This window comes from Muntiacus reevesi, chromosome 7, assembly GCF_963930625.1.
Source record: "Muntiacus reevesi chromosome 7, mMunRee1.1, whole genome shotgun sequence".
Lineage (NCBI taxonomy): Eukaryota > Metazoa > Chordata > Mammalia > Artiodactyla > Cervidae > Muntiacus > Muntiacus reevesi.
Genome location: NC_089255.1, coordinates 26,786,661 through 26,809,068, shown reverse-complemented (window position 1 = coordinate 26,809,068; position 22,408 = coordinate 26,786,661). Strand labels below are relative to the sequence as shown.

General features: G+C 35.5%; 1 protein-coding gene and 1 pseudogene across 1 annotated transcript; one reads left to right on the top strand and one right to left on the bottom strand.

Annotated features, from left to right (window-relative positions):
• The first annotated feature begins 4,852 nt into the window (after positions 1 to 4,852).
• Positions 4,853 to 5,788, top strand: LOC136172054 (olfactory receptor 4F15-like). Its single transcript, XM_065941173.1, has one exon. The coding sequence runs from the start codon at positions 4,853 to 4,855 to the stop codon at positions 5,786 to 5,788; it is 936 nt and encodes a 311-aa protein (XP_065797245.1).
• Positions 5,789 to 9,754: 3,966 nt separating this feature from the next.
• On the bottom strand, positions 9,755 to 22,401 carry LOC136172588 (olfactory receptor 4K3-like; annotated as a pseudogene).
• Positions 22,402 to 22,408: the final 7 nt, after the last annotated feature.

Genomic DNA, 22,408 nt, shown 5'->3' with positions numbered 1-22,408 from the left:
GCAGGCAAAATATTATTTTTATGTACTTTCTTTTGTCCCTTAAATTGAAAATGTTTCTAAATATGTATATATAAAACTGTTTAATTTTTATAGCTTCATAGTATTCCACAGTATATATATATATATATATGTATATATATATATATGTATATACATATATTCTGCAGTGTGATTAATGCATTCTCTATTGATTGTCATGCATCAACAGCATTCTATGATATGTATATGTGTGTGTGTGTATATATAGACATATATACATTTTATATAAATATGGGTGGTACATAAGCATAATAGTTGCTCTTGTACAGCTATGTCAATAAGTAGATTTGTGTGTTTTAAACTCTAATAAACTTTGTCAACTGGCAATTCCATGAATAAAGTATAATGTAGCTTTTATATTGAAATCCTGGTAATATTGGTGATATTTTTCATTTTCACGTGTCTTTACTCTTTTTCTTTCTTTTTCCCTGTCAGTTGGTGAAGCAGAAAACTGTGTTTCCTAGTCACTGCTCATGATAAGGCTGGGCATCTGTCACTATGTTCACTGGTCACTTGTACATGTTGTTGCTATTGTTCCTATTGTGGGTGCCTGTGCATGTATCCCCACTTTTTTAAGTTTGATCTCCTCCCTGTGCAGTTACTATATTGACCTTTCTATCAAAAGCAATATTTTATTTGACTAATGCCAGTATTTCCTCTTCTTATTGAACTATATCAGATGAAGTGACCCTGTATTAATAATTCATTTTTAACATTAGAAGTTTAAAAAAGAAAAACAGGAAAAAAATAATCACCTAATTTCCTACTACCAGTAAAAATTTTAATTAGTACTTTTTAAAAAACTGAACTTTCTTTTGATTTTTGAAACCAAATTTGAAAAATTTTTTATGTATTCTTTTACATTTGGAAACAAAGTGAATATACCTTGTTTTGTATACCAGACTATGTATATTTTAAAATCTACACATTGCATGATCAAAGCTTTTAGATAAGAGACTTGATTATAGCTCCTTTGAAATGTCACACCCACTGCAGTTAACTCTGATGATTGTCCTATTCATTCTGTCTTGCTCAGTCCAATTCTTTTTTTCTGTTATTGGTTATAAACTCCTCCATTCACTGCCGCTGTATCAGGGCCGCCTGGCACCACCCCTGCAATGTTCTCTTTTGGCTACAAGACTCCTTCACATCTGTTACCCTCACAAAGTCCTTCCTGACTGGCCTGGCTGCCTGCATGTCTATTCTTGGCTATAGCAGTTTCAAGGGGCTCCAACCGACTTCCGCTGCTTTCTCACTGAGGCAGTGAGGGCTGTGCCCACAGGAGGCCCAGGCATGGCGTGGAGTGCCAGGAGAGGAGTGACAGAGAGAGCGTGGTTGTTAGTGGTGTGGGGCCTGGGGGAAAGCTTAGTGATGGCAGTGCAAGTGGGGGCCTCCTAGTATTCAATTCAAGTGTGGAACAAGCATCAGTAATTTGGTTTGTTTGTTTCAAGATACAGTAGTTTAACAGTATGTCTCAAAAAAATAGCATGTATGTTAGGTTGAACTCTATAAAACTGACATTGGACCAAATGTGAACTCACTGAAAGAACAGTTTCTTAAGACTCAAACTAATAAATGCATTTAAGCCTGGAGAGGAACAATTTAGTGATAAGAATTAAAGATGAGCATTTTCTATTTTTTCCCTAGGCATACAAGTTTTAAAAATGGATTCCCTATATATCTTTCTTGTAAACATCTCATTTTTAAAATGTCTGCTGTTCATATATTTCATGGCAATGAGTTCCTATATATGAGTAATAGGACTTCTCTGGCGGCTCTGCTAGTAAAGAATCCACCTGAAATGTGGGAGACCTGGGTTTAATACCTGGAGTAGGAAGATCTCCTGGAGAAGGGAAAGACTATCCACTCCAGTATTCTGGCTTGGAGAATTCCTTGGGGTGGCAAAGAGTCAGACATGATTGAGTGACTTTCACTTTCACTTTTCATATGAGTAATAATGCTCTTCCAAGATAAAAAAACTATGAACATCAATTCATATTAATTTAACCACGAATATAGTCAAGGCTATGGTTTTTCCAGTAGTCATGTGTGGATGTGAGAGCTGGACTATAAAGAAAGCTGAACGCCAAAGAATTGATGCTTTTGAACTGTGGTGATGGAGAAGACTCTTGAGAGTCCCTTGGACTGCAAGGAGATCCAACCAGTCCATCCTAAAGGATATCAGTCCTGAATATTCATTGGAAGGACTGATGTTGAAGTTGAAACTCCAATACTTTGGCCACCTGATGCGAAGAGCTGACTCATTTGAAAAGGTCCTGATGCTTGGCAAGATTGAAGGCGGGAGGAGAAGGGGATGACAGAGGATGAGATGGTTGGATGGCATCACTGACTCAATGGACATGAATTTGGGTAGGCTCCGTGAGTTGGTGATGGACAGGGAGGCCTGGTGTGCTGCAGTTCACGGGGTCACAAAGAGTCGGACATGACTGAGTGACTGAACTGAACTGAACTGATTCTCCATTGCAGGCCTTAATGTTATTTCTAATTTTTCTTTTGGTAATTTTTTTCATTAATGCCCCTTGTAACTTAAGTGTGAACTTATCTAGTTCCAATATCCTAAGCAAATTTTCTTTTTTAATTGAAGCATAGTTGATAGTTTTGTGTGTTTTAGCTATACAGCAAAGTGGTTAAAAGTGAAAGTGAAGTCACTCAGTCGTGTCTGACTCTTTGTGACACCGTGGACTGTAGCCCACCAGGCTCCTAGGTTCATAGAATTTTCCAGACAAGAGTACTGGAGTGGGTTGCCATTTTCTTCTCCAGGGGACCTTCCCAACCCAGGGATTGAACCCAGGCCTCCTGCGTTGCAGGCAGACGCTTTACCGTCTGAACCACCAGGGAAACAAAGTGGTTAATTCATATGTATTCATATATATATTCATATGTATTTATATATATCATCATTATATATATATATATAATTCATATATATGTAACTCTTTCTATATATATATACTTTATCAGATTCTTTTCCATTATAAATTATTACAAGATATTAAATATAGTTGGCTCTGCTATAGAATAGCTCCTTGCTATTTATCTATTTTATATATAGCAGCCTATCTGTTTTTACTTGACTTGAGGTTCTTAGTCATAAGTAGGGAAAATTTTGAAGTTTAGTTATCTATTTCTAAAGTACCTTCTAAACAAATTGCATTTCTTCTCTCTTTATCAGTTTATGAATGTAACTTTTTCTTCATAGCCTCATCCATGATTTCATCAATTTTTTAAACCTTTGAAGTTAGTTAGTACAGAATAGCACCCAACATAATCTTAGTAATATTTCTTTGATTACTGTGAGAATTTTACTTTTCATATGACTATCAGCTGTTAGGACATCTTCTGTGTCAGTAGTCTTATATTTTTTTCTCATTTTAAAATTGGTATGCCACACTTCTTTTCTTTATCTATTTGGAAGAACTAATTTCATAATAGAAATATTAGTCATCTGTCTGATATTTTATAACTTATTTTTCAGTGTGTTTTCATTTTTTTTTTTAAATTGTGCTTATATTTCAATCTAAGAGATCTCTATGTAGAAAGTGAAAGTGAAGTCGCTTAGTCATGTCCAACTCTTTGCGATGCTGTGGACTGTAGCTACCAGCCATCCGTGGGATTTTCCAGGCAAGAATACTGGAGTGTGTTGCCATTTCCTTCTCCAGGGGATCTTCCTGACTCAGGGATGGAACTTGGGTCTCCCACATTGCAGGCAGACTCTTTACCATCTGAGCCACGAGGGAATCCCCATCTACATGTAGATATTTATACAAAACTAGGTACATATATCTGTATCTAAGTATAGTAATAACAATATTGTGCATATATATTTCCTTCCTCATTTGTTAATTAGAGATATTCTTTGAATTTTCTATCTTAAATGTTTACTTAAATATTGCTTTTCTTTCTTTTGGTTTGTTGCCCTTTTAGATGTTTAAATATACTTTTGAAACTTTCTTGAGTTTATGATGAGAGGCAATAATCTATGTATTTACAAGTTTATCTGTTGTGCCAACACCATTGACTGAATAATTCACCCTCTCCACACTGATGTGATATGATTCCTCAATAGTCTCTTGAGGTCACTCTAAGTTTATTCTGGCCTTCTCCTTCTATTCTTTACATTAAGGTTTTTATAACTGTCTGAAAGCAGAAATATGATAAGCTGGAGCTGAATATCCCCCCAGATTTTCTACTGCTCTTAGGGTAGAAAGCAAAATTCTTATCATGGATCCAAGATTTCATCCTGTTTGGCCTATTTCTCCAGCCTGATCTGTCATTCACATTATTGCCTTTGTGTCTCGGGGCCTTTGCACATGACCTTTCCAAAGTCTGGACTATTCTACTAACTTTTAGTGGGAACTCCTATTTTGCAGTCTGAATAAGCATGATGGTGATGTATCACATTGTCATGGCCCTCTGATAGTTCCTTCAAATTAGTTGTCAGAGATGTATCTATAATTAAAGTTATTTAATATCAATATCTACTTGTATCTACCCATCTAGATCTAGCCTGTCAAGTTTCAAAAGTCAGAATTACTGTTTCACCTCAGAACTTGACATTGGACTTAGAATATAGTGGATACTCATTAGGATATCAGTTACACTCATTAGTTGCATTACTTGAAAAAATAAATGCATGATATTTTCATAACATATTAATGGCTGTTAGTGAAGATTTTTTTTCTTCATAAAACTGAATTTGATAAAAGCTTAAATCTGTTTCTTTAAATATTGACATTTGACAAATTCTGTGGTTATTTTGTTTCTGGATTTTAGGTATCACCAGAAAAAGCCTATGTGTGGAAGAAATGACTCTTCTATGTCTGAATTTGTGTTCCTGGGGCTTTCTACCTCCAGACCAGTGCAGAATTTCCTCCTTGCCTTCTCTACAGTGTTTTATGTAATAATTGTTCTGGGGAATCTCCTTGTTGTGTTTGCAGTGACCTTTGACCTTCATCTGCACTCCCCCATGTACTTCCTTTTAGCCAACCTCTCATTCATTGATTTGTGTCTTTCTACCTTAACGGTGCCTAAGATGATCTCTGACCTGTACTCTGGATGCAAAACCATATCCTTTCAGGGGTGTGTCACCCAGATATTTGTCCTTCACACCCTGGGTGGATCTGAGATGGTGCTGCTCACTGCCATGGCCTTAGACCGATACGTGGCCATATGTAAGCCCCTGCACTATCTGACCATCATGAGCCCACGGGTGTGCCATTTGCTTCTGTGTGGTGCTTGGACTATTGGCCTCATTCACTCAGTGGTCCAGTTAGCTTTTGTGATCCATTTGCCTTTCTGTGGTCCTAATGAAATCGACAGCTTTTACTGTGATCTTCCGTGGTTTATCAAGCTTGCTTGCATAGATTCCTACACAGTGGAATTCATGGTCACTGCCAACAGTGGGTTCATATCCATGGGCACTTTCTTCTTGTTGATTTTCTCCTACGTTTTCATCCTGGTCACTGTATGGAAACACTCTTCAGGTGGTTTGCACAAGGCCCTCTCCACTCTGTCAGCACACGTCACTGTGGTGGTTTTGTTCTTTGGACCATGCATCTTTGTTTACATGTGGCCATTTCCTATAGTGACAGTGGATAAGTTTCTTGCCATTTTAGACTTTTTGGTTACACCCATCCTGAATCCTGCCATTTATACATTGAGGAACAAAGACATGAAGATGGCTATGAGGAGACTGAGTTGTCAGCTCTTGAGTTTGAAGATCTCTTAAGTAACTCATGGGTGCACAAGTTACTTCAGACAGTTTCATGTAATAGAAATGGTTAAATAAATATGCAGAATTTGGACTCTTTTTTTCTGAAGTTAAGCTGGATTAAAACTCAGCATTCAAAAGACTGTGATCATGGCATCTGGTCCCATCACTTCATGGTGAATAAATGAGGAAACAATGCAAACAGTGACAGACTTTATTTTCTTGGGCCCCAAAATTACTGTGGATGGTGACTGCAGACAAGAAATTAAAAGACATTTGCTCCTTGGAAGAAAAGCAATGTCCAACCTAGGCGACATATTAAAAGCAGAGACATTACTTTGCCGACAATGGTCCATCTAGTCAAAGCTATGGTAGTAGTTTTCCAGTAGTCATGTATGGATAAGAGAGTTGGACCATAAAGAAAGCTGAGTGAGTGCCAAAGAATTGATGCTTTTGAACTGTGATGTTGGAGAAGACCCTTGAAAGTCCCTTGGACTGCAAAGACCTCAAGCCAGCCAGTCCTAAAGTAAATCAGTCCTGAATATTTATTGGAAGGATTATTTATTTATTTTATTATTTATTTTATTATTTATTTATTGGAGCTGAAACTCCAATACTTTGGTCATCTGATGTGAAGAACTGACTCATTGAAAAAGACCCTGATGCTGGGAAAGATTGAAGACAGAAGGAGAAGGGGATGACAGAGTATGAAGTGGTTGGATGGCAACACTAACTCTATGGGCATGAGTTTGAACATTTCCGGGAGCTAGTGATGGATAGGGAAGCCTGGCATGCTGCAGTCCATGTGGTCGCAAAGTCAGCCACAACAAAGCGACTGAACTGAACTGAATTGACCATTTTATAATATTTAGACTAGACGATTGGTTATGAGGTTACGTTCAATTATCTTGTTAAATCTCTAGATAATGATTTGTTTGCCAGCCAAATTGAAGTCCCAGGAAATATTTGGACAGTTTTGGAAAAGCAGTGATTATACACTTAGTGTCTACTGAAAGTATGGCCTTATGCATCAGACTGCCTGAATTCAATTAATCAACTGAATTTTATTAATTCAAAGAATTAATTAATGTAGAACTAATATATGCAAACTTTTCAGAAAACTATGAAATATCTAACTCTCATTTGATTTAAATGCTGGATATGAATAGCTACATTTATCTTTCTTTCTGAAAGACAAAAATATGTATGAGCGAGTATTTATGGAGCATAAATAAAAACAGAGTGTGAGAAATGAAGTAGAAGGAAAACAGAACAGATACTATAATAGAGATTGACAGTAGGAAAGAAAACAAAAAGGAGAGCCTCATAAACAGTATAGTTTATGAGTTTGAAATACACTTTCCATGTTTGTCTCATTTCCAGTGGACTCAAATCATTCTCCAATTGACTTAGGACAGGGAAGTTTATGTATGTGTTGGTATTTCACAGTTTTTGAAACTGTGACTTAATTCATCAATGAATGTTCCTCAAACATCACAATGTGTTGATCTGATCATGGCCTAGATATTATTATTAATATACAGCAACTATGCTTTTCAAATTTTGCTGATTATTTTCTATAGTAACTCATCTTATCTAACACCACTGTGTCTCAAAACATGTGTTTCAAATATGTGTTAGTGTGTATGGTTTGTGTAAATTATAAAACTTATTTAATTTATAGCTGGCTTTGACAACTGGAAGACTGAGTCAGGTTCACTGTGAAGCTATGAAAGGACCCTATGTCCTGAGTGTTGTGATCCACAATTCTTTCAGGATTATGCAATCAGTTTGTAATTTTATATTTTTCCTGTTCACAATTATTTCATTGCTTTGATTTATACTTTTAGTGGATTCTTGTTAGCTACGTTAAATTAGGAAGTCAATATAAAGCCAGAACTCTGAGGAATTTGCCAAAAGTATTTGAAAGTAGCAGAAGAATGGAGAACACTGAAGTTCTAAGCTCAAAAGTTCTGAAAGGCAATATTGAATTACCTGAATCTGTCAGACTAAGGAGCTAAAGATCTATTAGAATCATAAGCCAAACGTGGAAGGGTTATATCCAAGGAACAGGATCAAACCTGAAGTGTACCAAGTCTTCTAAAAACTACAATGAAGATTCAGATAGGGTACTTGATCGGACTGAAGGCATCACACCTTAACATTTTATGCCTCATAGAGGAAAGAGTAGATCATTTCTGAAGGAATTTATTACATCAGAGGTACATGATCTTTTATATACAGTGTGTAAAATAGAAAAAGGGAACTATGGAATATGCAAGAAATGGGAACATGTGATTGATAATTAGAGGGAAATGAGTAAAGAGAAGCAGACCAAATATGGCTCAATTTGTGAAATCATAGCAGAGCATAAAATAATTGATATAGTTAAAAGAGACATTAGAAAGTTGAAAAACTGAAAGTAATTATACAGAGAAACAGAGTATCTCAGAATAACCAAACGATTTTAGAAATGAAAAAGTAATGTATAATACTATGAATTTAAGAAGACTTAAAAATGGACTGGACACAGCAAAAGAAAAAAATCAGTGGATTCAATACAAATCAATAGATATTATCCAAAGTGAGTACAAAGATAGAAAAGAATAAGAATATCAGAATATATGTGCATATATACATACACATATGAAAATAGCAGTTATTTTATTTAAGGGTTTATTCCTGAGATTCTCTATTGGAAATGTTGCAACTACACAACCATGTCATCTTTAGAAAGTAATAAGGAATTGGTAGTATATCTAGATCCATGGGTTTCATATAAATGGATGTAAACTTGTATAACATTTTGAGGAAGATTTCTGAAGAAAAGTTTTGTTTTGTTTAATGTAGTAACAAATAATTTGTGAACTCTGAACATAATCTAGTTCTTACAGGCTATTTGAACACTTCAGTGAATTAAAGGATTGCTGATTTCAAAGCTACTGTTTGACCTACCTGTATGATGAACTGCCTAACCCATTTATGAATAGGAAGGGAAAAACAAATTCTCCAGAGGTTGTTAATATAGATATCTTTGTGTTTAATATGTATCTTTTAAAGAAATTACAGTTTCACAAATGACTAAAACATGATATTGAGGGAACAAATCTCTCTCCAGATTATGATTATGATTCAATTTTCTTTCTGAATATAATGAGGAATACTTAATGATTACTTTTATAGATATGTCTACAGAAGGTAAGAGAATGTTAACTAATTGATAGACTAATTTATCATTTTATATAGATAAATATCGGAGAAGGCAATGGCACCCCACTCCAGTACTCTTGCCTGGAAAATCCCATGGATGGAGGAGCCTGGTAGGCTGCAGTCCAGGGTTGTTAAGAGTCGGACGCGACTAAGCGACTTCACTTTTAATTTTCACTTTCCTACATTGGAGAAGGAAATGGCAACCCACTCCATTGTTCTTGCCTGGAGAATCCCAGGGACAGGGGAGCCTGGTGGGCTGCTGTCTATGGGTTTGCACAGAGTCGGACACGACTGAAGTGACTTAACAGCAGCAGCATAAATAAATATAGCAATATAATGCACTAACTTATTAAAGAAAATTTTAGAGAAGGTGTATGTGAAATGCTCCGCTAAAAGAAATGCATAGAATAGTAGAACATTTTCAGATATGGTGTCAGTGTTGAAGTAACAAAAGAAGAGTAATAATTAATGTTAAAATTCTTATTAATTTAAAGTCATTCTTGAGAACAATCAAAATTATACTTATGAAGACTGGCTAAATTTTCCAAACAAAAACTCATTTTGACATTTCTGGATTACTAAAGAATTGACACAAAACTTTCCTCAAGAGATATACATGATTTCCATATGTGAATTGGGGAACTCTTCCCAGTCTTAAGTAACAGAATAGGTGTGGCTAATTTAGGGAACTCACAGAAGATATTCTGATAATTTGAGATGATGAAATGCCAACAGAAATCCACAGTCTGTCATCATACTCTCTTAATGGCATTTCTAATTTTTATTTCTGAAAGTATAAATGACTGGATTTAGTAGTGATGTGATGATCTCATAAAATACAGCAAGGAACTTGCCCACCCAAGTAGTGCTGAGTGGAAACAGATAGATGAAGATGCAAGGCCCAAAGAATAACATGACCCCAGTGATGTGGGTAGTGCAAGTGGAGAGAGCCTTGGATTCCCTGTCCATCGATTGATGGCAGAGAGTAAGCAGAATATAAGAGTAAGAGATCAGCAGTAGAATGAAGCAGATGGTGGCAAGTACCCCACTGTCAGCCTTTATCAACTTTTTGGGAATATCAGTGTCCATGCAAGCTAGCTTGATCACCAAATATCACAGAAAAAACTATCCAATTCTCTGGGTCCACAGAAAGGCAATTGTATAATTATAGCTAGTTGACTTATTGAATGCACAAAGCCAATGATCCAGGATGTCATCACTAGCTGAATGCACATGTTTGTGTTCATGATGCTGGAGTAATGCAGTGGCTTGCAGATGGCCACGTAATGGTCACAAGCCATGGACACCAGCAGCACCATCTCACCCCCACCCCCCACCTGAAAAAAAGAGGAACAAAAACAACCTGACACATGCATGCTCTAAAGGAGATGGTCTTGTTTGCTTTAAGAAAGTTTGAGGTCAGTTTAGGAGTAGTTACTGTTGCAAGAAATGAATCATGAACAAAAGATTGGCTAACAGGGAGTACATAGAGGAGTGGAAATGAAGGTCAGCAGTAATTAGGAAAACAAAGAAGTTGCCCAAAATGGTGATTAAATAAACTGAAGAAAATATCACTAGGAAGAAGGCCTAGAGTTGTCATGAGTCACACAGCCCGAGAAAAAGAAATCCAAACACCACAAATTGGTTATTTCTTCCATTTATTCAATTTATTCTAATTTTATATGAAGAAAATACATAAAAATATTTTTCCTGAATCAAACAAGTTTCTTATTCATTAGTGATGGAAGCATATCCTTACATAATCACTTTGGAAAAAAAATTTGTGCTTTTCTTATAAAGCTCGATACTCACACATCCTGTGGTCCAGCAGTTTCAGTCTCATGTGTATGCTCGAGATAAATTCTTACAGCTGTACATATAGAGATATTTATAATTATGCATATAAACAGGACCATGGAATATTATTCAGAATCATAGCTTTTAAGGTACAACTATATAAAATGACAGATATAAAGCTTTTTGAGACACCATAATGAAGAAAAAAGATGTTAGCATAATTTTTGTAAAGTAAACAGCAATAAAAAATGCTGTATTTTGTAGGAACTTGTATATATAACTATCTATTAAAAATGATGTAAGTAACTCCAACTGTGGGAGGCTAAGGATCAGGATGAGTATGTACACATTATCAGCTGTATGATATTATTAACTGTTTAGGTCATATATTAGTCATGTTTTTATAGGTATAGTTTTATTATTGAATAAACAACCATAAAAATTCAAAATGACAATTAAAAAAGATGTTGAATATACTATGAATCAAGAATTGTGATCAATTCAATGCTGTGGACCTGAGGTTTAGTCTGGATTTACCCTCCCTGTGTCTATAACTGAAGCTATTGATGATACTGTCTTTGTTTAAATCTAGAGTTATCAGGTACCAATGATGAAAAAAAAAAATAGAATTAGAAAGCTATAGATGTAGGAGGGGCTTTTACTTTTTTCCAGTGTGGTAAACAGGAATTTATTGAATATTTTCTTACTATGAACTGTGATGACTTTTGAGTACTTCAGTGAAAAAGAAATAGATTGTAAGTGGTGTATGTTATATCAAAGAATAAAAGCTTATGCCTGCTTTTTCACCTAATACTAGCTTAATAGGCTGTCAATGTTATTTTAGTTAAATTAGAAAGTGCAAAATATTGCTGCTATATTCAGTTCAGTTCAGTCACTCTGTCGTGTCCAACTCTTTGCGACCCCATGAATCGCAGCACGCCAGGCCTCCCTGTCCATCACCAACTCCTGGAGTTTACTCAAACTCATGCCCATCGAGTCGGTTATGCCATCCAGCCATCTCATCCTCTGTCGTCCCCTTCTCCTCCTGCCCCCAATTCCTCCCAGCATCAAGGTCTTTTCCAATGAGTCAACTCTTCGCATGAGGTGGCCAAAGTACTGGAGTTTCTAGCTTCAGCATCAGTCCTTCCAATGAATACCCAAGACTTATCTCCTTTAGGATGGACTGGTTGGATCTCTTTGCAGTCCAAGGGACTCTCAAGAGTCTTCTCCAACACCACAGTTCAAAAGCATCAATTTTTCGGCGCTCAGCTTTCTTCACAGTCCAATTCTCAAATCCATACATGACCACTGGAAAAACCATAGCCTTGACCAGATGGACCTTTGTTGGCAAAGTAATGTCTCTGCTTTTTAATATGCTATCTAGGTCGGTCATAACTTTCCTTCCAAGGAGTAAATATCTTTTAATTTCATGACTGCATTCACCATCTGCAGTGATTTTGGAGCCCAGAAAAATGAAGTCTGACACTGTTTCCACTGTCACCCCCATCTATTTCCCATGTGATGATGAGACCAGATGCCATGATCTTAGTTTTCTTAATATTGAGCTTTAAGCCAACTTTTTCATTCTCCTCTTTCACTTTCATCAAGAGGCTTTTTAGTTCGTCTTCACTCTCTGCCATAAGGGTGGTGTCATCTTCATATCTGAGGTTATTAATATTTCTCCCGGCAATATTGATTCCAGGTTGTGCTTCTTCCAGCCCAGCGTTTCTCATGATGTACTCTGCATATAAGTTAAATAAGCAGGGTGACAATATACAGCCTTGAGGTACTCCTTTTCTTATTTGGAACCAGTCTGTTGTTCCATGTCCAGTTCTAACTGTTGCTTCCTGACCTGCATACAGGTTTCTCAAGAGGCAGGTCAGGTGGTCTGGTATTCCCATCACTTTCAGAATTTTCCACTGTTTATTGTGATCCATACAGTCAAAGGCTTTGGCATAGTCAATAAAGTAGAAATAGATGTTTTTCTGGAACTCTCTTGCTTTTTCAATGATCCAGCAGATATTGGCAATTTGATATCTGGTTCCTCGGCCTTTTCTAAAACCAGCTTGAACATCTGGAAGTTCTTGGTTCATGTATTGCTGAAGCCTGGCTTGGAGAATTTTGAGCATTAATTTACTAGCGTGTGAGATGAGTGCAATTGTGCGGTAGTTTGAGCATTCTTTGGCATTGCCTTTCTTAGGGATTGGAATGAAAACTGACCTTTTCCAGTCCTGTGGCCACTGCTGAGTTTTCCAAATTTGCTGGCATATTGAGTGCAGCACTTTCACAGCATCATCTTTCAGGATTTGAAATAGTTCAACTGGAATTCCATCGCATCCACTAGCTTTGTTCGTAGTGATGCTTTTTAAGGCCCACTTGACTTCACATTCCAGGATGTCTGGCTGTAGGTCAGTGATCACACCATTTTGATTTTCTGGGTCGTGAAGATCTTTTTTGTACAGTTCTTCTGTGTATTCTTGCCACCTCTTCTTAATATCTTCTGCTTCTGTTAGGTCCATCCCATTTCAGTCCATCTTTGCCTGAAATGTTCCCTTGATATCTCTAATATTCTTGAAGAGATGTCTAGTCTTTCCTATTCTGTTGTTTTCCTCTACTTCTTTGTATTGATCGCTGAATAGCCAGGAGAGATAAGAAAGCCTTCCTCAGCGATCAATGCTGCTGTATAAAACTATATTAATAATACTGTTAAAATAGTTATATAAAATAAGTATGTAATTTTTAACTCTAATCTAAGTGTAAGAAGTAAGCCTAAATATTCTAAGAGTATGATGGTAAAATCAAATGAGTTAGAGCAGAACTCACAAAATAATCAAAAGTTAGGAAAATTAAAAATAAAAGCTGAAAAAAAAGTTTCATTTTATTCTTTGAGCTGCTAATTTTAGGGTCATGGGAAAACTAAACCTCTCTGTTTCTTTGTATCTCCCTGTCATTCTCTCTCTGAATACCTCTTATATGGTAGAAATTTTCACCCACATTGTCTAAAATAATCTTTACAATAACCAAATGAAATAAGTTAAATATTTTTTCTCGTCTGAGTTTGGCTCTCAATGCAATCTGTTGGAGTTTCAGAGTGAGAAATAGCATCACTAGAGTGTAATCCCAATGTTTTCTGATGCCAGGCCTTCATCTGTTTTGTCATTCTTTCTCTCCTGTTCAGTTCCAAGAGTATAATTCCATCTCCAGGGTGACTATTAATTATTATAGGCTTTGAGAGATTTCTCTCCATAATTTCTATCAGATTTCTTCCAGAGTTAAATTAGTAACCATCACTTTTCTCAACATTTGGAAATTTCTATTAATTACAGTTACATAACTGTTCTGTGTCCAGAACAGTTTTCTTTAACTCAAAGAAAACTGTAGATCCTGGTGATTGTGGATCTGTGACTACCTGAGTATTACCTCAAAGAGGGCACCTCTGTAGCTGTAAGACTCTGTAGAAATTACTCATTTTGATGCTATAGAGAGTCTGGAAGTTTCAAAATGTACCTTGGAGAAGAAACCCTTGATATTTCTGAATGCTATGCAAAAATTCCAAACCATTCTAATTAGTGTGTATGGAAATATAGCATCTAAAGATTGTCTTAAATATGACAGAGAGAAGTTAAGAAGTTTACAAAGTGTAGAGTGTATCTTCTTACCAGAGAGAAACCATGGGGTCACAAAGAGTCAGACACAAGTGAGCATACATGTACACAAAGGCAATATTATCAATATTCTTCAAAATATTGTAAGGGAAGCTCACCTTTTATTTTCATTTGTACAGTATTATATGATTTAATCTTAAGGACAAGAATCCAACACTTTAGTGGTCTGAGAAGGAAATATGATAATATATGTCTATCTGCCATGGCTGTTACATTTTTTTTCATCAGAAGAATACAATTATTCACATCTTGGCCGTTATGGTTTCAGTTTCTTTTCTATGCAGTTACATACTTACATGTGCACATGTCTCTCTCTCTCTCTCTCTCTCTCTCTCTCTATATATATATATATATATATATGTATATACACACACACACATGTATGGTGGAGTTTTTTCCTTTGGGATTTAGAGTATGGAGGAATATTTTAAATTCAATTAATTTAAAATAATATTATGCTTAAATATATTTCATTCAATGTAAATGGTTGTTTTAGGGAAATAAAGAGAAATTACAGAAAATTTATGCAACTGCATGTTTTTGGTGTTCTTTTTGCACTTTGGCAATGAATGGCAGGGTTTGGAAAGCAGACATGAAAAGAATGAAGTAGAAGAGTGGGATTATTACACTTGACATTAACTCTGTAGATAGTGTCAGTGATGTCAATCCACCACTAGTCAACTCGGCTGATGATCAGGCATAGGAGGGTTTTCTATCTTGACACACTGGAGACAGTGAAAAGTTAGGTGCTTGTCAGGGGATCATGAATTCATGGGAATGAATGAATATGTGAGGCACAGGAGATTTTAGTGTAATGAAATTCTTTATGATAACTGTAATTTCAAATATATTTTCTTAGGCATTTGCCGTGTCTTCTGTGAGGGCCTAAATGCAATGACACTCTAGAAACAATGAGCACATGTTTATTTTTAATTCCATTATCCGTAAACAGAATCAGGGATCTTTAGAGATAGGGCTATTGTTGGAATAGGAAATTAAGATACAAGATAATCCAGGAGCATCTTGTAGTCCCAGAGAATAAGGGAATGCTCAAATATACATAAACTCACAAAATTTGATGCGGATATACATCAAAGAGGCTTAAGAGCCAAATGAAAATTCTCCCAATAGCAGTATTTGATTATAATTCAGATTATAATATAAATATCCATGATTTCATACTAATATAAATGATTGAATAAATTAGTGCATGGAGTAGCAAAGTAATCACTCATGCAGGAGAATTAGAGATAAATTGTGTAGCACGCTACCCTAATCAAGGGGAGCATAGCTACTCATTCCTTAAATGTGAGCTGAGTATAGTGACTTTTCTCAAAATACAGTGTGGATAGTACGGAAAGTAAATCTACAGTAGGGGATAAATCTACAGTGAAGGAACCTGACATTTCAGTCAGATGATCAAGGTCAACATCATCAGACATAAATCATGGTGATGGTATAGACACTTAATGGGAGGTGTCAAAAATGGTAGATCACCTGTGGTGTGCATCCCCTGAACCCATAACTTTGGTGTAATCATGAGAAAATGCCAGATACATTTCAGTGGGGTGATACCCTTCCTACTTTGACGTTCCTCACAAAGTTAAACAGAATTATCATAAAACTCATCAATTCTGCTCCTAATCTTTAACCCCAAAGAATTAGAAACAAGTATTAAAATCTTGTACATGAATATCTAGAACTATTCACAATGGGCAAAGGTATTCATCCAAATGTTCATCCACTGTTGAATGGATTGACAAATGTGGGAATCCATACAAACGAATATCATTCAGCCACAAATGTGTATCAGATACACATTTCAATATGGATGAAAATAGCTTGGAACTAGGTCGAAGTGATGATTCCACAATATAATGAATGCCTAAATACCACTGGTTTGTGGCTCTCAAATGGTTGATTTTACATTATGTTAATTTATCTTGATAACATAAAATGTAACACTAAAAAGATAATGAGAAAATATTATTTTCCACTATGAATTTTTAGTTATCAACTTTTTTAGCTTATTTTTTTAAAATATTTGGATAATGTGCATTTTTTATGTAAAAGAGAATGCTACAGTTCCAGCACTAATTTTTGCTCATTACTTTCTAAGCTGAATGTTATGTAGAAATTAGTCAAAGTTTTTGTAAAATGAGAATAATAGTGGTTTAAAAAAAAGAATTTTAGTACAATATGTTGAAATGTAGCTCTTATAATAACGTTAAATTTTATAAGAATGGTCATATTTGATTTTCTGTGTGTACACATTGCTTTTCTGAACAGTATTATAGAGTTAGAGATTCAGTATGCCCAGAGTTAGTTAATGAATAAAAAAATCACAGTGCTGCATGTCAAGGTACACAAATTATTTCCCCTTAACTGAGAAGTCACAGTCTTATTTCTCATCAGGTGAGGAAGAATATGGTATTTCCATCTCACTGTTTGGTTAGACATAATAAGTGAGATCATATAGCTATTATACTCAGAAAAGTGAAAAGCTTAATAGACTTGTGAACTTCTTTTTAATACATCATGGCATTGATCTAAAAAAGAGGCAGCATAGCTAGGGAATGAATTCATAAACTTTGAGATCAGAATATTATTTCACTTGAATATTCATTTTGACTTTAGCATTCTGGCCTTTGCCAACATATTTAATTTCTGTTTTTAAGATATTATCATGGCCAAAATGGGATTGGTAATTATATCAATGAGGTAAAATAGGGATAGGGTTTCTAGGAATATTGCATGAATATGTTTCCATTAGAATTTGAAATAAGTTTTACTAATGAGTATGTTAATAGGCATTCCTTTTTCAATAGTATTGGTCTAAATAATATTGATCAGTAGGTATTAAAATATTAGGAGATGCTGAGTTTCCGTGGTTATATTTTTCTGTCACAGTTTATTAATCATAGCTTCCTTTTATTCGCATTTACTTTTTAAATCAAGCTTCTAATATTTTTTCTTCTCTTAATGGCATGGGAATTCAAGGTAGAAATCTCATAATAGCCTGGGGACTCAGGTCACTGTGTCATCAAAGGCCACCCAAAAGTGTTGTTAGAGGTGGAGTAGTTGTAAGGAGTACTAACCACAGAGATCAAAGAGGGAAACACTTCTTAAGAGGTTCATTCATAGTGAAAATATTGTTTTCTGGGACCTTTTTTGAGGGAGTGAGGTCAGGTAAGTGGGGACAGTATAATTTAAGTGAATAGCCTGTTAAAATTACCGGCTGCTTTTCCTCTATGGGCAAAGTATAGCAACTCTGCTACATTTCATGCACCTTCCCTTCCACTCTTTCTTATCTCTATTTCTATTTTTCAATTCAACATGCTTTTGTTTAAATTAGTTGAACCTATCCAAGTGCCAGTCTTTCCAAGGGCAAGTCTGAGTTTTCTGAAGCATGAAGATCTTCATATGCCTGCACTGTTTCTTAATTTACAGGGAAATTTTTGGACATGGATTATATTTCACTTAGAACTAGGAAGGACCTTAGGAATTGGTTTTGATGTGAATCATCTTTGACCTGTCATTTTTTCATGGCAATTTCTAGAATGAAAATTGCTTTTTAATTCTATTGGCATCAGTTTTCAATGAGAATAATATAAAAAACCAGTGTGTTTACCAAGAAACTATTATCCATTTTTGAGGTGTTTATATGCACATGCATGCTCACAGTCATCCAACCCCTTGTCTTCTCTCCCAAATTCACACAGTTTCGTATGGTCAGAATTTCTAAGACATAGTCCCTGCTCTCAAGAAGCTCACGCCCTTTGCAGAGGAGACAGAGAAACTAGTCACTTGTAAATTATGCTGTCATGAAAAAGTTATCATGAGAACGTCACAAGTAAGATGTGATAGCAGGGTGGAAGAATATCTCATGCAGACTGAAGGAGAGAGGGGGGTATCACTGCGTAATAACTGACAGAAATTTTAGAACAAGAAGTAATCAGCCAAGAGAAAAATGTAGGGAACACTATAGGGCAGAACAAAAGTATGAGTAACCCTCATATCAATGAAAGAACAATTGTCCTAGTAGTTCAAGAGACTTGTGAGGTGGAGTAGTGCGGTAAGAGGCTGGGAAAATGGGTTGTAGACTGTTGCATTATGTGCCTTGCTGAGACACTGTGAAGAGAGAAGTTACTGAGAGTTTGTAACTGGTGAGCAGGCCAGAAAGACTCAGGACCCGCTCGTAAGGTGTGCTGTTCTCACTGCTCCCTTTTTAACTGTTTGCTGTTCCTTCTTGCTTGCTTCTGTTCTCTCCTTTTTCTTTTCTCTACTGTCCCTGTCTCTTCTGTCTCCTCACTTTTTTCTTTTCACCTCTTTCCTTACTAGTATCAATCAGCTAAATGATAGATATATTTTATAGCCACTAGCAGTAGACTGCCACAAATAGATTTTTTTCTTGACCATTGATTTCTTATGGACAACACTTTCTGTTAAGAGGCTATTGTGATTTTCTGTGAGTAAACAGTTATTGACACACTTGTAAAACTTTATTTCAGTTTTTATTTTTTTATTTTTATTTTTTTTAATTTCAGTTTTTAAATGCTTGATTAAGTGGTACTACCATCACTACAATCTGAAGGGTTATACATCTGGAACTCTTATTCTGTATTTTCACAATAAATTTCATTTTTAAGTCAAAAGCCAATACCAGGTTATTTTAGACCATGTAAATAATACAGAAATGTAGACCTTAGGAGATGAAAGCCACATGTATCCTATTTTGAAGATTCACTATTTGTAATATTTGGTGTGCAGTTTTGGAACTTTTTTCCAAGTACAAACATAGTTTCATAAAAAGAATTCTGTTTTTGCCATTAGAGGCTCTTGCTTTAATCCAGTATTTGGATGGTTGTTTTAGTTGTTTCCAGTTATTTAAATACGAATAAAAAAGTGCCATCAGCATTTTACCAATTTAAGACAGTACTGATCATTATGTAACAATTTTTGCCGGGATTACTTGGCTATGAATATACATACCCAAATATCTTACTCTAATACTTCTGACTTCACATCTAGTTGATGATCGGAGAGCGCAATGGCAACCCACTCCAGTACTCTTGCCTGGAAAATCCCATGGACAGAGGAGCCTGGTGGGCTACAGTCCATGGGGTCGCTAAGAGTCGGACTCGACTGAGCAACTTCACTTCACTTTCCTGCATTGGAGAAGGAAATGGCAACCCACTCCAGTGTTCTTGCCTGTAGAATCCCAGGGACGGGGGAGCCTGGTGGGCTGCTGTCTATAGGGTCGCACAGAGTCGGACACGACTGAAACGATTTAGCAGGAGCAGCAGCAGCTAGATGATGATAACCTTATGATTACTCATGAGAACAGTACCTGAATTTTCATGTACCATCAAATTTAACTACGTGTCTGAATTGCTATGATGTCTCATGTATGATGGTATGCAGTGTTTTGCTTTCTGTGACTGGCTTATTTCACTTGCTCCCTGTTTAATCACAAGTTACTCTTGTGGTTGGAAATGGCAGGAAATTTTTGTTTTTTTAAGCTAAATATTATGTTGGTGTTTGTGTGTTGTGTGTGTGTATCACATTTACTTTATCCCTTCATTGATAATTAAAGAGAAAGACAGGAAAAATAATAATCACCTAATTTTCTTACTACCAATAAAAATTAATTACTATTTTTTTAAAAAACTGACCTTTTATTGGTCTTTGAAACAGCTTTAAATATTTTTTACATATGGAAACAAAGTGAATATACATTGTGTTGTATACCAGACAATGTATATTTTAAAATCTGCATATTGCATGATCAAAGCCTTTAGATAGAGATTTGATTATAGCTCCTTTGAAATGTCACACCCACTGCAGTTAACTCTGATGATCGTCCTATTCATTCTGTCTTGCTCAGTCCAATTCTTTTTTTCTGTTATTGGCTATAAACTCCTCCATTCACTGCTCCTGTATCAGGGCCGCCTGCCACCACCCCTGCAGTGTTCTCTTTTGGTTACAAGACTCCTTCACATCTGTTACCCTCACAAAGTCCTTCCTGACTGGCCTGGCTGCCTGCATGTCTATTCTTGGCTATAGCAGTTTCAAGGGGCTCCAACCGACTTCTGCTTCTTTCTCATGAGGCAGTGAGGGCTGTGCCCACAGGAGGCCCAGGCGTGGTGTGGAGTGCCAGGAGAGGAGTGACAGAGAGAGCGTGGTTGTTGGTGGTGTGGGACCTGGGGGAAAGCTTAGTGGTGGCAGTGCAAGTAGGGGCCTCTTGGTATTCAATTCAGATGTGGAACAGTCATCAGTAATTTGGTTTGTTTCAAGATACAATAGTTTAATATTATGTCTAAAAAAATAGCATGTATATTAGTTTGAACTCTATAAAATTGACAGTTGATCAAATATGAACTGACTTTGAAAGAGTAATCTCATGACTCAAACTAATAAATGCTATAAGCATTTTCGTCTTAGACATACAAGTTTTAAAAATGGGTTTCCTGGATATCTTTCTTGTGAACTTCTCAGTTTTTTAATGTCTGTTATTCATATATTTCATACCAATAAATTTTATTCCTATATATGAGTAATAATATTCTTATAAGATGAAAGAACTACGAATACTTAATTCGTATTCATTTAACTATGAATATGCTCCATTGCAGAATTTGTTATTTCTAAATTATCTTTTTATAATTTTTTATCATTGATGCCTCTTGTTGCTTAACTGTTAGTTTATCTAGTTTCAATATACTAAAAAAATTTTCTTTTCTTATTGAAATATAGTTGATTAACTATTTTGTATGTTTTAGATATACAGCAAAGTGATTCATTCAAATATATATATACATATATATATATATTCTTTTGAAGATTCTTTTCCATTAGAAATTATTGCAAGATATTCAATATAGTTGTCTCTGCTATAGAATAGCTTTTGCTATTTATCTACTTTGTATATAGTAGTGTATAAATGTTTTTACTTGACTTAGTCATAAATAGTGAAAATTTTGAAGTTTAGGTATCTATTTCTAAAATACTTCTAAACAAACTGAATTTCTTTTCTCTTTATCAATATAGGAATGTGACCTTTTCCTCATAGCCTCATCCATGATTTCATCAATTTTTAAACCTTTGAAATTTGTTAATTCAGAATAGCACCCAATGCAATCTTATTGCCATTTCTTTGAATACTAGTGACAGTTTTACTTTTCATATGACTATCAGCTGTTAGAACTTCTTCTGTGTCCGTAGTCTTATATGTTTTTCTCATTGTAAATTTCATATACCACACTTTCTATCTTTATCTATTTCATCATAGAAATATTAGTTATCTGTCTGATACTTTATACCTCGTTTTCAGTGTGTTTTTAATTTTATTTTATAGTGCTTATATATCTATATAAGGTATCTATGTAGCTTTGTATGCAAACTTTGTACATAAAACTATATCTAGTATAGTAAGAACTGAATATTGTGGATAGTGCCAACTATTTTTCCTCCCTCATTTGTTAATTAGATATTCTTCAAATGACTTTTAGATGTTAAATGTTTGTTTAAATATTATTTTTCTTTCTTTTGGTTTGTTACTCTTTTTGATGTTTAAATATCATTTTGAAACTTTCTTGAGTTTATGATGAGAAGCAATAATCTATGTATTTACAAGTTTATCTGTGTGCCAACACCATTGACTGAATAATTCACCCTGTCCACATGGGTATGATATGATTCTTCAATAGTCTCTTGAGGTTATTTGTTTATTCTGACCTTCTCCTTCCATTCTTTACATTGAGATTTTTATAACTCTCTGAAAACAGAAATATGATCAGCTGAATATCCCCCCAGATTTTCTACTGCTCTTAGGGTAAAAAGAAAAATTCTTATCGTGGATCCACGATTTCATCCTGTTTGGCCTATTTCTCCAGCCTGATTTCAGTCATTCATATTCTCATCCCTCTGGCCGGTGTCTCAGGCCTTTGCCTACGGCATTTCCAGT

What these genes read in the sequence shown, in the direction of transcription:
- LOC136172054 (XM_065941173.1), top strand. Translation starts at nt 4,853, where the DNA reads ATGTGTGGAAGAAATGACTCTTCTATGTCTGAATTTGTGTTCCTGGGG.